The sequence below is a fragment of the Eurypyga helias genome, unplaced genomic scaffold (genome assembly GCF_000690775.1).
Source record: "Eurypyga helias isolate BGI_N326 unplaced genomic scaffold, ASM69077v1 scaffold24129, whole genome shotgun sequence".
Lineage (NCBI taxonomy): Eukaryota > Metazoa > Chordata > Aves > Eurypygiformes > Eurypygidae > Eurypyga > Eurypyga helias.
This window is the reverse complement of record NW_010270427.1, coordinates 14,337-30,510: the sequence shown is the minus strand read 5'-3', so window position 1 is coordinate 30,510 and position 16,174 is coordinate 14,337. Positions and strand designations below refer to the sequence as shown.

General features: G+C 38.7%; 1 protein-coding gene across 1 annotated transcript in view; it reads left to right on the top strand.

The window, feature by feature from the left end:
• LOC104514696 (cyclin-dependent kinase 6-like) overlaps window positions 1-15,771 on the top strand; it is a gene marked incomplete at its 5' end in the record, with an annotated part of 30,255 nt that extends 14,484 nt beyond the window's left edge. The window contains 3 exons of the mRNA XM_010158447.1: window positions 8,966-9,016; window positions 12,912-13,047; window positions 14,911-15,771. Of these exons, the coding sequence (XP_010156749.1) occupies window positions 8,966-9,016; window positions 12,912-13,047; window positions 14,911-15,057 (334 nt within the window). The remainder of the gene's footprint in view (window positions 1-8,965; window positions 9,017-12,911; window positions 13,048-14,910) is intronic.
• Between the last annotated feature and the right edge of the window lie 403 nt (window positions 15,772-16,174).

Below are 16,174 nucleotides of genomic sequence, written 5' to 3'. Positions count from 1 at the left end.
AATGAAAGGAGTGGTTAAAAACATGGTTCTGGCATGTTCTGGAAGGAGGATTTAGATATTTTCAAGGAAACCATGGGCAAATTTGTTCACAGGCACCAACACTTGGATGTGAGGATTTTCCTGAGCTCTGCAGAGACACACACACGCTGCCTGCACACAGCATCTTGCACACTGATTTGCACCATTGCTGATGTGAGTGAACTGGAGAGGAAGGAGCCCTCTTGGCTCCTGTCCATCCACATAGGACAGCCTTTATCTAATCCATAGTTCAATTACTGCCTTCAAACCCTAAAAGTGAGTTGCACAAGAAGAGCAAAGAACCATGGCAGTTTTAGAGAGTACAGTTTTAGAAAGGGGGTATGAAACAGATTAATGAGAGAGAAGGGAATACACAAAACTAAGTAAGTGATCACAGGAAGAGTGGGACCATATTGTATTTGTCATACCACTAGTTCTTTCAGGATGCTATAAAAATGCAGAAGCCTGCCATTTAGTTATATAATTAAACATCAAACAGCTGACTGACAAGATAGGTGTAATTTAACTGTGTGTAGTGATGGAGTGGGTGTTCAACACACAAACGGTTAAAATATATTGCTGGTAGAACTGTCAGTACAAACAAGAGGAATGCTTCTTTTTCCACTCCGAGCATAGACTATACATTTTTTTCCTTTCGCTTTTTCCAAGGTCAGTTGTATATGTATTTCCAGAACTTGCTTCAAATGTTGGGACAGTTTTCAAAATGCCACTGTTATATCATGCTCCCTGAGCTGAGATAACAACTCTTAAAGCCCTGGTGAAATAAACCTACAAATCTTCTGGAGAAGCACATGTCCACAGATAAGAAAACTCTGACGTGCATGCTGAGGGAATAAGTGAAGGCCATTCAACCTATCAAGGCTCTTCCATTTCACAGAGTAGCATTAAATCATGAATGCTGAAGCAGTTCTGCCCAGGAACAGATGAGATCTGACCATGTTAGAGCATATTCTGGTCAGAGATAATATCTGTACTTACCTTACTTGTAGGGTTTTAAATGTATGTGTGTGTATGTATATCCTTCTGTTAAAGCACCTGTTTTTTCTCACAAGAAGTTGTAAAATCAGATCTCTTGCAGCTTGATCTTGGGGTTATTGATGTCTGTGATAAAGCTTCCTTTTATGTCAGCGTTGGGGGACAAAGGCCATCATTCTGCTCCAAGGCCACCTGGGACCTTGAAACACGATGCTTACATGAAATGTGTCAACCAAATGTTAAGCACCCACAAGAAGATCTTCCTTTGCCCAGTTCTTAAGACAGCTTTGAAGATGCTTATATTGTCTCCCATTGATGCTCTTTCTCTTGCTTTTTGCTGTATTTTTAGTCAGGAACTGAATCTACACAGTAAGCTGACCCTGCTTTGGTCATAAAGCTGTACACAGTGCCTCTGTTTGGTTTCCCTTTCACTAACGTTTCCGTTTTAGTTATGCACGCAAAGGCAACTTACATATCCATCTGCAAATTTCTTGTGATTGGTCTACTTTACAACTCTGGCTTTTCCCAGGCTGCGAAACTGTATGTTAAAAATGCTCAAAAAGTCCAGCATCTCCATGTAATACAGTCATTTGCAGCAAAACACTGAAAACTTTTCATGAGGAAAACCCACATCAGGAAACATTCATCCGATGAGCAATCCTAACCCCAAAGTGGCTTGCCAAAATTATGCCTAATCTTTTTTAGTGTGTTTTCTCTTTCACTGTTAATATTCTTTTCTATTTTACCTTTCACCTCCTCCTGCACACCAGTGGATTGCAGCTTCCAGACACATTTCTAGCACCTTTGGACCTGTACATGACCAGTGACCTGGAAGTTTGCTGTGCCATCTGGGTCATTCACTTCTTGGCTTCTATCTGCACACAGCTCAGAAACCACCTTGCTTTCTCAGTTCAGGTAGAAATCCCATATTTTTCTTAAGAAATAGAATATATTTGCATTTGGGGGTCAGAATATTATCTTTAGTTTTAGAAGTCATTTACTTCATTTTAATAGCATTGGGGAGCAAATTCAACACACTACAGCACTTGAAGTTTGCAGTAGTTTTTCAGCAACTACCTGTTTTCCTTTATCTGCTTCTGTCTGCTTCATGACATGAGAAACTCCAGAGAAAATAAGAATTACCACAGTTCTTTTGATGCATTAGATCTGATTCTAATAATAGTTTAATACTGACTTAGCCCCAGTGAGCTTATTCCTGATTGTGGTACTATCCTACTTTAAGAATGATAGATTTTTAGTAAAAAAAATGGGCTGTTAAAGACTAAAATAAGAAACCCAAGATGTCTGATCTGTTTTCTGACAGATTTTAGCTGAAGAGTATTTTCTCAGTCTCAGTGTTTATTGATGTCATCTTTCTTCTTATATGTAGAAGTTTCTTAAAAGTTCTGAGCAATTTGTGATGAAGTATAATAAGCTCTACATGAAGTAACTTCTTCCTATGCTGTGTCTGGCACCCACCCACACAAAGATATTATTAAAGGGAAAGGAGAGGGAGAAGTACAAAAAATGATACGTTTAAAATGAGAACTCTGAATTGCACAACAGCTGAGGCAAGTCACTTGTGACTGGAAGTGGGTAACTGTCCAGAGCGTGCAATGTTGTCAGCAGTGGCCTGTTTTCAGACTAGTTTTATGCCATACTCATTTTACCTATCAGAAGGGCAGATGATCTTCATCTTTAATCAGTGATACATATTTTTTTCCTTTTATTTTGCTTTTGTTTCTCTTCTCATGCCTGCAGTACACACTTCTCCAGGGGATCTGTCACAAACAGTGGTGGGAACGAGTGAAGAATCAGCTCAGAAATAATCCCTCTGAATAAAAGTTTCCACAGGATAGTGCATATCATGTTATTTCTAATCATCTCACAATTCTAGTTTTAGGTATAATTGTTTTTAATTCCAAAAATGAAAATATTTTCTTCATAACTAGTAACTAAGAATCTGACAATATTATTTGCCAGCTATTCTCATTTTGTAATATGAAAAGAAAAAAAACACACCATTTAAATATATCTCTGAGTCACAGGCTATGTAGCTTGGCACGCTTCCCATGGCACGAGGTAGGGTTCCTTGGCAAATGTTTCTTGGCTTTAGCTTTTTTAATTTCTTCACCGTCACCTTGTTTCTCTTATACACACAGACATACAAACTCCTAGACTTAACTACTACTACTTCTAAAATTCCTTGTACCAGTTCCATGAACTGCTGCTATATTCTTTCCCTTTACATTTTCCTCTCCATTATGTCAAATTATCATGGACTTTCTCTTTCAACACCTCTCCATCTTGTCTAATGCCTTCAAAGCAGCAGCTACCTGTTTTGAAATCACTGCTCTTCTTCCCAACGCTTCTCCTTGCCATCTCTTCAACCAGACTAAGCCCTGTGTGCCCAAAAAGCAAGTTGTACCTTTCCCATCCATGATGCACTTTTCACTTTAGAGAGTTCTTGTATGACGTCACAGAGTACATGTGGATTGCCAATATACAGACTTTTCACTGAGAATATTGTGTATATTCAAATCAGTAATCAAGAGATAATATTTACTGGTTTTCTGTGATAATAATGAAGGGGATGAGATTCCCAACTGCTGTTGTCACCACACTGAGGAAAGGGACTAGCAGGAAGAATCCAGGTAGATTTTTTGGAAGTTATTTCTTACATATCTGGAAAGATACAAGGCTTGTCTAGCCTTGGGGACACTTGTACTGGCAACTCAAGGATTGTCATGATAGCTCTGTGATATGTTTTCGTTAGAAAGCTTATTTCTTGACTTTTTTTCCCTCGTCAATACTGTTGTTCTTCACATGACCTATCTTCCATGTCTCCATCTTACCTGTAGTCAATGTCAGAAATTGAAAAAGTGTTTCCAACCTGCAGAAATATTTTCCTGTGGCTCAGTGCATGTGGTTTTATTAGACTGTTTTTTCCCTTGTGTCTGCACTGCAGGGTGGACTAGAGCAGTGCTTATCAGTATCTTTAATTCCAATCTTTATGAAAATTCTAACTTTTCTAGTGAAAAGTTACAGACCCTCTTTGCTTTGTAGACCAAAGGCTCAAAGTCAAGTCTAGAAATAATGTGGCCAGTTTACAATTAAACCTCATTTATCTCTTGGGTGTTGTTGCACTGTCATTGTATACAATACTTTTAGAATTGCCTTGGCATGTCCATGGAATTGAACCGGGGAAAATTTTTTCATGGAGACTTGCTTAGGAATTGTTTATATCTCAGTTTTTACTGAGTAGCACAGACATGAATCACAGTGTCTATAAAATAAAGTACTCGACCTTTGAGGCACAAATATCCAGTTCAGATAGATAGAATATTCAATGAAGTTGAAACACAGCATGAAACAACCACACGAACTGAGTATATTCATTTGGACAAGAGAAAAGAGCCTAAAGTTGGTGAATGGTGAAATCTAATTTGTTCAGCTACATGTAAGCAGGAGAGCCTTTCGGCCAGAAAATCAGTGGTGCAAGTCCTTCTAAACTATAAGCAGATGGTAACTTTTTCAGGATTTGTGAGTTTTTACATTGCAACCTTATGTCATGATCTGTATTTTTATTTATGTATTATCACAGAATCACAGAAAGGTTGAGGTTGGAAGGCACCTCTGGAGATCGTTTGGTTCAATGCCCCCCTGCTCAAGCAGGACCACCTAGAATTGGTTGCCCAGGACGATGTCCAGATGGCTTTTGAATATCTCCAAGGTGGGAGGCTCCACAACCTCTTTGGGCAACCTGTGTAGGTGCTCGATCACCCTCACAGTAAAAAAGCATTTCCTTATGTTCAGAGAGAACCTCCTGTGCTTTCCATTTGTGCCCATTGCCTCTTGTCCTGTCACTGAGAACCACTGAAAAGAGCCTGGTTCCATCTTTGCACTCTCCTTTAGGTAATTATATATATTAAGAAGATCCTCCTAAGTCTTCTCCAGTCTAAACAGTCCCAGCTCTCTCAGCCTTTCCTCGTATGTCAGTAGCTCCAGTCCCTTAATCATCTTTGTGGCCCTTTGCTGGTCTCTCTCCAGTATGGCCGTGTCTTTCTTGTACTGGGGAACTCAGAAAAGAGCCCAGCACTCCAGGTGTGGCCTCATCAGTGCTGAGCAGAGGGGAAGGATCATCTCCCTCGACGTGCTGGCAACACTGTTCCTCATGCAGCCCAGGAGTTATATGCATCATTGTGTTGGACTGTGTATAAAAAGGTAGATTTTTTTCTCTGAAAATAGTCACAATGCAGACTCATAGCTAATATCCCTTTAGATGTCCAGCTGCATATTTTGTACCTCAGGAACTAAGGTGCATGCTTATTGACTCAGTAGAGTTTATTTTAGCAGGACAGGGTAGTAATATGGTGCCTCCAACTGATTTTCATATCTGTAGGTTGAGGGCATTCTAGTCCTACATTAGACATGAAAGGAGTTTTCCTCCATTCAGTGGGCCCCATGCCAGAGGCAATGGATAACGGTCTAGCTCCAAGGTCTGGAGAAGGAGTGGTCAAACAAGATGGACACCTGCAGATTCCTTGTAATGTTTCTCTTCTCCCCTCTCCCCAAAAAATCAAAGAAGCAATAGCCAGCAAAAATTGGAAATTATGGGGACATAACAATGTCTGAGACTTCTTGAGCAAATAGGGAAATTACATGTCTTCAGTGTCCTGTAAGTCTTTTCATCCCATCTTCTTCCCTACTCAAGTGTGTGTTTTGTAACAATGATGGTGGTGGAGCCCTCAGAGCATAGATTTTTTAACAAGCAAAGTCATGGAAGGTTGAGACAATCCAGGAACCACACAAAATGCAAGTGTATTGCCATGGATAGCCCTTTCCTCCACTGGAATATCCCTCTTTCCCGAGACATGAGTACACACAGATTTTAGGAGTTCCTTGAAGTCAAAGGACAGACATATCCTTTGCCATGAGACAAACTCAGCTGCATGACTTTCCCGAGGAAAAAGAAGGAATTCTACAAAATCAGACTCTCAGAGTTTAACTAGTCTTATACAGATTATTGTCACAGAGAGAACATATCCCCAAGTAAGGACTTCTGGATTGAGCTTGCATAAGTAAACCTCGGGGAGTGAGTGGGTGAGTGAGTCAAGTGAAAGATACCAAGAACAAAGGTAAAATGTAACATTTCTGTGGCTGCCGAGTATGCTCCCAGTTCAGTGGTACTGGGAGAGCTAATGTTCATCTTTAAGAATAGAATTTAAAAAAACAATCAGCTTGAGGTGAAAGTTTTTGTGTGTACTGGACTTACAGTGCTGGCAAGTCATTACTAAAGAGTAACATGCCAAAATGTGAGACGAGATCTTCATACGTCTGCTGATTAAGTGGATCTACTTCCCCAATCATCCATCCGATATTCCAATTGAACCTCCAGCCAAAATTCATGAGGCAAATTTCATTATGTTAGTGCTGCCTAACCTGGAGTTGGCATTCTGTTGTGCTCATGATGGTGGGATGGATAGGAGGCTGAAAGATGAATTAAGAACACTTCATTATGATGAAATATCAAAGTGTGTTGGAAGGTCACCTTGTGTTGTATAATTATATATTCAAAAGAATTTAAATTCTTGCTACAGCCCTTAGTGAATCTGAGACAGCAGCAATGATGGGAAAAACCTCCCTTAAAAATCCCAAGAATCATACTTGTTTTGGCATGACACTGCCTAAGGTGATTTGCAAACAAGGCTGACTTTGCCAAGCTTTCACATTAGCGCAAGGTTCAGCATACATTTAAAAACATTGAATCAGCTTGCCACTTGCATGGATAGGATTATTTGATTGTGTAGAGTTTGTTAACTTACAGAGCCCCAATATTCTAATGCTGGAGCCAAAGTGAAATACTCAATTAACCGTATATTAATAATTTTAAGCAATCATTCCAAAAAAAAGTCTCAGGTTGTCATATTGTCTGACTTGGGAAGATACAGAGTCTGTCTATTGCCACAAAAAATATTAGGATTGCAGCTACTGACCATTTTGAAAATCAGTGTCAAAACTTAGAGCAGAATTAGATGCTCCTGTCTGAGTGAAGTTAAGCTTTGGTTGTTTTGTAGAAGCCAGTGTTGCTGGACACCTCAGCTTAAAAAATTTCAGAAACATCTAAGTATGGATTGAAATGGTCCCATCAAAGAGGCTGCAGTTAGTAAATGTCATGTATATCTAGAAAGCAGCACGTGCCACAATTTATGATTTCTTAAGAGTCAGAATAAATAACTCCTATTATGGACAAGTAACAGGCATTTTATTCCATCAGTTTCAATCTGATGTCATATAGTTTCAAATCAAACTTGATGAAATTGTTCTCTCAATGTCCCTGTGCAAAGCATTTTGCACTGTAGGTTGATACGACATGACCTGAGTGGCAGTAAATGTGAAGGAGACAGAATGCATGTTTATATCGTGAAAGATGGCCAGCACGTCTTCCCATTACTGCTCTTTTTCTTCATGACACAGATTTCTGCAGAGATCATTATGTCTAACTGAGAAATGTCACAATGCTCTGGGTCTACTTACTGCATTTGGTGTGGACCCACAAGATTGGCAGCGACATAAAGCTCTGTTGTCCCTGTGAGAGTGTTAAGAGGTAAAGCACCATTTTCCAGAACTAACTCAGGGTTAGCAAAAGGACAACCAGATCCTACACCTGCTCCTGCATGTGGACAATGAGAGAGGAAGGACTAAAGCTGAGAACTCCTTGTTTTCCCAGTGTAGATGGGAGAGGTATTCTCCTATGAAGAGCAACAGTGAAATGATGTCTTTGGCTACCACTGCTGTTAAGGACCTGCATGAGACAGAAGAAAAGGCGTATGCAGAGAGAGGCAGGAGAACTGGCATTTTGCCATAACCAAAGGCTGACAGTGAAAACATAGGCATACTCATGGTTTGTCAAGTCACCAGGTCTCAGCTGAGCAGTTTTGGAAACTGTAACCCTAAGTTACAGCCTGCACTGTACCCCAAGAGCTGTGCTGCGGGAAGAGAGGGGCAGCCTGGCTATCAGTTGACCTAAGTTAGTATCTCAGTTTGCAGTGTGTCGGAATTGTGTTTCCTGGTATGCACATCTGGGACCTGATCTTCACAGATACCCTCATCCTTGGCTGGATCCTTAATCACCTGTCAGTAATCTGTTGGAATGTCTTGGGAGTTTAAAGATAAAATTGCACTGTTGATCACACCTTAGTGAATTCAACACAAAAATAGCAACACAGCCATACAAATCTGAATTTCATATTTTCCTTAGGCACTATGGGGAGATAGTATTTTATAAATGATGAGTGAATATATTTTAAATTGCACTTTGAAAAGGAAAAGCATGTACCACTCTCGCTGTTTTTTTCTGAAAGCCTTTGGACATTCAGCCTATTAATTTGTTTCTTTCCTGAACATATTTATGCAGCAGAAGTATTCTTCTCCTTCAAGGTAAATTCTGTACCGTTTCACACCCCATTCTTTACAGACCTTCATAAATCCATTGTCATTTATTTGACCTCTTAAACCTAGGAGTATGTTTCCAATACACAATATACAATAAGTTTAATTTTGCATTTATATCCATAATAAATCATCTATAATTTTATTGTGTTTTGATGAATTGCATGACATTCACTCCTTTTTTGTCTCTCTAAACAGCTATTTAGGTATGCTATTTATAATGAAAAATGTTTTGTTTAAAATTAATTTTATTCATGTTAAAGGACACAATTAAATTTCCAGAAGTATTCAAGAATATGTCTCATCTGTCCACTTTTTCATCAGTTTTAGTAGTAACTTGAAAGGTACACTCACAGACTGGGTAAGACATGGAGGAAGAAGAAGTGAGGTGTCAAAAAAAATAACACATTTTCACCCTATGTTGGCAGCTGTCACTGACATATAAATTCACATCAATTAAAGCAAGCCACATCCTAAAAATATTTCTTTATTCTTTCAGACCACTCTTCCGTGGAAATTCAGATGTTGATCAGCTAGGAAAAATCTTTGAGTAAGTAATAACTAGTTGCATTATGTCAGTATCTGTTTTAACACTGAAACGCTGTGAGTTTTCTTTGCCATGTTTTTATGCAATAACGTAACTAGAACAAAGTATTCCTAAAACATATTTCCTATTGCTACCATATGCAACATGATATTTCCGTGTATTTTGTGTCAGAGTGGGAGGAGGAAGCAACATGGAATATAGTTCTGCAGAGTAACAGCCATCATCAGGAAGTTATGAGGGACTTCTGTTTCGGGCTTTTTAAATCTCTTAAACATATTGTCCACGGGCCATTCATGCATATTCCTAAACAGACCGATCAAAGAGATTTTCTTCATGTAAACAAATGCAGAGGTTGTATTTTTTCAGTAATCCCAAAGACAACATTAGAATACTTTTAAATTGTTATTAAACTGAAGTCTCTAAGATGATTACCAACAGCTTCTTTGCAGAAAAGACTTCTGCACGTAAGAAAATATTTTTGCTTTTAAAATATACAATGTATCATGTTGAATTGTTTAACAGTCCATATTTTGCTCAGAAAAGTAACTGTGAGAACCGAAGGAATACGAGCATTTCAACATATGCTTTGTTGGAGATGTACTGATTGACTTTATTTAAAAACCATTTTACAATTCTAGGAGTTTGTGTATTTCTTCTTCAGATATATCAAATATGTTGAGGAGGTGGGGAGGCTCTAAGCACTCTGAGGTAGAATAATTCTCTTATGAAATAAAATAAGTAAGTTACTGATATTACTGGTATGATAATGAAGTAGGATTATACCACTTATTCTTGTAAAAGCTCTTCAGAACAAGGAATGTTTCTGAATTTATAAGAACCATGTAAATTTAAGATCTGATGTATGTACCATGTAGTTAGGAAACCAAAGCCACATATGGCTGGTCCCATTCCAGAGGCTGAAGAATCATTTTCCTCTGCACCTCTGTCTTCCCTTTGTGTATGGACAGGCTGCAGGGACCTGGGGATCTGGGTGAAATAAGAAACAGATAGCAGATAGAGAAGCCTGAATTATTATTCTCTTGAAGATATTCCAAGGAGAAGACAGTAAAATTTCTAAGGAGAAGAGCTCAAACAGAACCAATAATGAATTTCTCGGTTTTACCATCTTTCCAGTTCTCAAATCATAACAGATCTGTTTCTAAGCATTTTTATTATTTAATAGGAGGTTCCTAAATTGCAGGTCTTGATTTCACACAGTTGACTTCCCTTTCCTGCATACCATACCAGTGTATGTGACTCACTTGCGTGGTTAATTTGTCATGCGCTGAATAGCTCTTCCTGCCCAATCCAGAAAAATCAGTCGTTAAAGTTTACTTTTTCTTCCTCTGCCAAAGCTAATCCTTTAGTCCTACAATATTCTGTTTTATGAAATGAAGACAGTTTTGATGCATGCAACATATTTTATAATTAGAAAAGTCATAGCTGTGATTTTATTTAAGGATTTTGAGTCATTTATGACATTTAAGGGGAAAATACCAAAATTAACTGGGCCAGGTTTAAATGCATAGCTGCTAGTGGCAGCCTCCGACGGGGATCTTTCCATCCCTAGGGGACGAGATTACCTGTGCAGAAAAGAATTCATCAAAAAGAGAAAATACCATGCTAATTTTAGAAGAAATTCCTTATTACACATCTACTTAAAGAGAAAGTTTGATTTTGCTTCCTTTGTGCAGTTCTGCTTAAATAGTTCAGAAGTTTCTTTCTTGGCTTCTTGGAAGGGTTATGCTAAATAGTGTTTATTTTGTGTTTTCACAGCTGGAGAACCCCCTACAGTTAGGCATAGCTCTTCTTGTAGGAGGATTGCTTCTTTCTACAGTAGTGACTCATTCTGCAGACTAATTTGGACAGAAAGTAGTTTCGGGATTTTGATGCATTCTTTCAGGCAATGGGACTGTGGTCTGCCTTTGCTTTACATGTGCGTTCTAATTTACGTCAGGTAAAATTCCACCGTGTTTGAGGGTAAATCCCTCAGAGGTGGCCCAGAATAATTCCCTGCTTTTCCAGGACACCGTCAACATTCGGGATAGCCTCCTAAATTTCAGGTTAAATGCTGCAATGGTTTGAGCAGACTTGTCTCCCATTGTGATCAATGGGAGTGGAAAGTACTCGGCGTTTCTCAAGACCAGGCCTGAACCTTTGGCAGGTGGTGAAACTAATCCAAGATATTCCCAAACTTAGTCACTGAAATGGTAGCGTTACCAGACCCAAGTGAGAGCATCTACTCAGACATTCATTATTAAGAGTTTTGAGTACTACGTGCGTATGTAACTAAAAATGTCTCTCCTTTCCACTCTTGGTTTTGTCCACCTTACCTGTCTGACAGGCTGCATCCTTTTTTTTTTGTTAGCTTTGCCTGTGTCTGTGCTTATTCTGCAATGTTCATGCTCTCATGCAAACATTAAAAAAACTGGGACTAACCAAACACATTTGAATGTCAGGTTAAACTTCATTGTTATTTAAAACAATTAACTCCCTCATCTTCCTACAGTGCTATTTGTATTATATTTAATGTAGGTCCAGATCCTCAAACAGCTAATCACATGGCTTTAGCCATCGTGGCCAAGGGAATTGCCCCATACCTTCACTGTACCTCTGGGGATAACAGCCAAATTCAATTTTTCATGCAAATTTAACTTATCATTTCCCAAGAGCTGGAATTAGAGATGGAAAAGAGATGTAGTAAAATTAAATTGTCTTGAGATTTTAATTGCTTTGCCCTTCTAGCCATGCTGTTGTTTTGAGGATGTATTCATTTCCAGAGGTATTTTAGTTGAGCCAAATTACAATCTAAAATCCATGTAGGTAGATGTGGAGTAATTCCATTAAGTTCACTAAGGTAACCTATGAATTACATTAAAGTGTTTGGCCCATGGCCTCACCCTCGTAGGACCAACCTCAGTGAGAATAAAGGTCGATGCTGCTCCCTAGTGGCATTGGAGTTACTGCAGATCCAAGCATTCTGTGGTGTTTTCTCTTACCCTGTCAGGTTTCCATTAAAAATCTCCATTTTACAGACTGTAAAAATTGATTTTCCCTGAAACCTGACAATGTTTCATGTATGGTCTTTTCCAGAATCTTCATCAGAAACTGGTGTTTCAACCCCACAAATACTAGCATCAGACTAAAACACAAAATGTATGGAACATCATCTATCATTGGCAGTTTATCTACTATTTAATTTATTCGTGTTTTAAACCTTAGCATGATTATTTAATAAGTATAAATATCTTGTAGAATTTAAACAACAAAGAAATAAATTATAAAAATAAATTAAAATATTCTATTAAAAGGTAAAGAAAAACTAGAATGCAATTGGAGGTAAAAACATAAAGATACTCAAGTCCTATGCCACTTCTGAATTGAGACTTTAAAACCTGTATTGTGAAGCAAATAAATTGGTTAAATTTGGGCAACAATTACTGCACATAGCTTTGAAGCATTATGAAATATCCCTTTTATTGCCTTACCCTCATCTTGACCCACACTCTTCTCTCAGTCCCTATTCTTGTGAATAAAGATCCTTGCATGCAATTCCCCTTTGAAACTTACTGCTTTTAATCATCCTGGAGCGACATATGTTGCACCATCAAGAGCTCAGCAACTTTCTTCTAAAGCACTCAGCCCTTTTTCAACAAAAAGACTCAGAAAATTGAGACCTGGTGCTGAAAATTGAGAAAATGGTGCTGGCCACAAAATTATTTCTATCCACCACACTGAGGACATACACTCATCAGCTTCTATTCGCAGAGATCAGTGCACTACTGTAAAATTAATCTCATTTAAACAAAAATACTTATAAATGGCCACTCAATAAAATCAATATAAAGGGGAGACAGCATAAATGTTCAGACTTAACATTATGTTTTTCCTTTCACAGTGTAATTGGACTCCCAGAAGAAGAGGACTGGCCTAATGACGTTGCCCTTCCAAGAAATGCTTTCACTTCCAGACCTGCACAACCTATTGAAAAATTTGTACCAGATATTGATGACCTGGGCAAAGACTTGCTTCTTGTGAGTTTCTCTTTTTATTCTCCTGGCCGCATGACTGATAGTTCCCACTGTGCATGCAGCATGCCAAAAACATTTATGTTTCCATTTAGTGGAGTTACTAAAGAAAAGCTCAAAAGGAGGTAGACAGATTCATGTAAATCTGTGAAACATCATCACAAAAACACCACCTTTGACTCAAGAGATCTCAGAGCTAAGATTGCTTAAAAGTCTAGGAAACTGTGTCAGGGAAGAACCTGTTTGACCTGTCTTTAGACCTTACGCATAGATCCTCGCTAGATCCAACCAGTGAGCACTGTTGTGCCACTGATTCAGACATTCTTATAGTATTATAAGCCTGACGTGAGTATAGAAAATGATCTACCATTTTTCATGGTATAGTGGGCCCAGTGTAAAGCAGAAAACAGGCTGTGGAGGCAGACTACATCTGCATGCCTTCTACTGAATGCTGAAAACATGAGGTTCGGAATTCACCAGTTGTTGCCTCTTAACAAATGACTGGATTGAACAGAAGCAAGCAAATTGTGCTAGTAATCTGGTAACACCAAACCAAATTAAATTATTTCCATCATTTTTATAGATATGTTATAAACTCCAGACGGGAAATTCAGTCTTGGAATGGAATATAGGGAATAGCGTTGCTTCAGTTTGCCTTTTGCCATGCTTGTTGAAATGTAGCTGAATTTGTCCTCTGGAAGCCTTTAAATGATCTTGGTTCACATGTGTTCAGCAGAGTATGCTCAGTGCAACTCTTGGAAGACTTGCTGCATCCCTTCAGGAGCTGCTGTCTATGAGCAACATTATCTCTACAGAACAGCAGATTGTCATCTGTTGTCTTTATGACTGCAGCTTACAGGTTTGGGAAGCTGGACTACATCTGGACACTTGAAATGACAGGAGAAACTCATCTGTTGTACTTGCAGGCAGCCTGAAAATGGAAGCTAGATGTGGAACAAGAATTAGGTTCAGGGAACAAGGAATAAAACATGGCAGAGAGCTCAGTGAGCATGTGGCATGATGGGAGGGAGGAAGACAGCAAGTATCTATGCCTAGGAAGTGAGGTGGGAAGGGAAGCTGTTGCTGTTAGGCAAAGAGTTGATCACTGGGAGCCATAGGTGAAAGCTGAGAGTAGGACTGGAAGTCACTGAATTAAATTTCAAATGCTAAATGATAGAAATTCTGATACAAGACAAGAAAGTAAGAGTAGGAAGTGGTTAGACAAGCATAGTAGGAAGAATATTATTTGGAGGTGAATGAAGGAAAGGAGAAGAACAATTTATAAAATGCAAGTCTATAGGAGAGATTTCAGTGCTGGTTGGATAAAGGCTGGGATAAGGATCTGGAAAGAAGGCAAGCAAAGTACAACTAGGAATAAGAGGGAGAGACTGAACGCAAAACATTAGCATACAGAGGCTCTAAAGTCAAAGACCCAACACCTATAGAAATGCTGAGCCTAGAAATTAACATATACCTTATGATGCTGTCCATGTTTGCATAACCACAAAAGAACAGTGTATTGAACACTGAGGGGATTCAAAAGTTGTTCAGGAATAGTTGCTTGCTGCAGTCTGAGACAGATGTCTTGTGCATGTGAATTCAAGAAAAACTGAATTCTAAGATTTCCTGAACTATGAATGCTTAAATTTTTTAATTTATTATTTCCTATTAGCTTTGGGGATGCCATATTAATATACTAAGACCCCACTGCTTGTTTTAATATGGATGATCATCTTACCGTGCAGCACTTACTGTGACCCTGTTGTGTTCTGGTCATAAATTGCAGGTAGCATGCATTAATGTATATAGGCAATGTTAGCACTGTTATCTGTACATTTTAGTAAAACCAACTTCTTTTCATACTTACAGAAATGCTTAGCGTTCAATCCAGCCAAGAGAATATCTGCCTATGTTGCCCTCTCTCACCCATATTTCCATGATCTGGAGAAATGCAAGGAGAATCTGGACTCTCACATGTCATCCAGCCAAAACTCCAGTGAGGTGAATGCATCATAATGCTGACTGAAGATGAACCATAAATGAACAAGACGTGTAGCTGACATGGCCACTGTCCCATACAAACCACATAGCTGTTCTAGTGAAGATCATTATTTGGAGGTTTTATGCACTTATCTTTTATTTTGGGATTGTGATGTGCTTATCCAAGGAAATCAATCTAGTTTACTTTCATCAGAGCAACACAAGGGCCAGGGCTTTGACCTACTCCCATTGCAGCTTTATGTTTTGTTTTTGTTTTGTTTATCTACCTGGGAAAACTCCAGACGAAGAGAAGCTGCTGATCGGTTTTGCTGCCATTTTATCCTTCTAATATTGAACGCTGCCAGTGTGGAGTAAGATGATCAAGTCACTGCCAAAACATGATGCAATCTCACTCTCTTTAGCTGCTGAAGCATGATTTGGTACTTTTTTTTTTAATTATTATTATTATTATATGATCTTTTACAGTGATATTTAAAGAATGGCATTGAAATATCAGATCTCTGCGACCTGCGGTTAACTGATACGTGCATTAATACATCCAGCTACTGTTCATTCATTGCGTATGTGCAGGTGCTTCCCCACTTGAAAACTTGGATGGATTATTTTATCATTTCATTGCTCTATAAAAATAACAGTGATGATTGTGATCATAATAAATGTCTCAACTTTTAGGTTTTTTCATACACAAACGAGTTACTATCTAGCTACGTTTGTGTGCATGTTACAAAAAATACTAAGGGTTTTAGCAACCTTCTGGAGTCCTGTTCTTAAAGACTCTTTGGGTTTCCAAATGGTCAGTTTCTGTTGAAATCCAAACACACTCTATCCCATCATCTAACCCACCGTTCTCCCCATGGAAACGTACATTTTCCTTATCTCATTCCAAATTTTCTGATATGCAGCTCAGCGACATGAGCAGAGCCAATGAATATCAATACAGTTTTTCACCTTCAACATGTTCTGATTATCAGCCAAACAGGAAAAGAGAAAAAATATTTCCAGTTCAGAAGCAGAGAATCCTATAGCTGTAATAAGCACAGATGGGTATTTGTGCTGAATGCTGTATACTGTGCTGCCTTACCTGCAACACCCCCCCACGCATCACAAGCGCACAAACATTACCGTCTCAAAG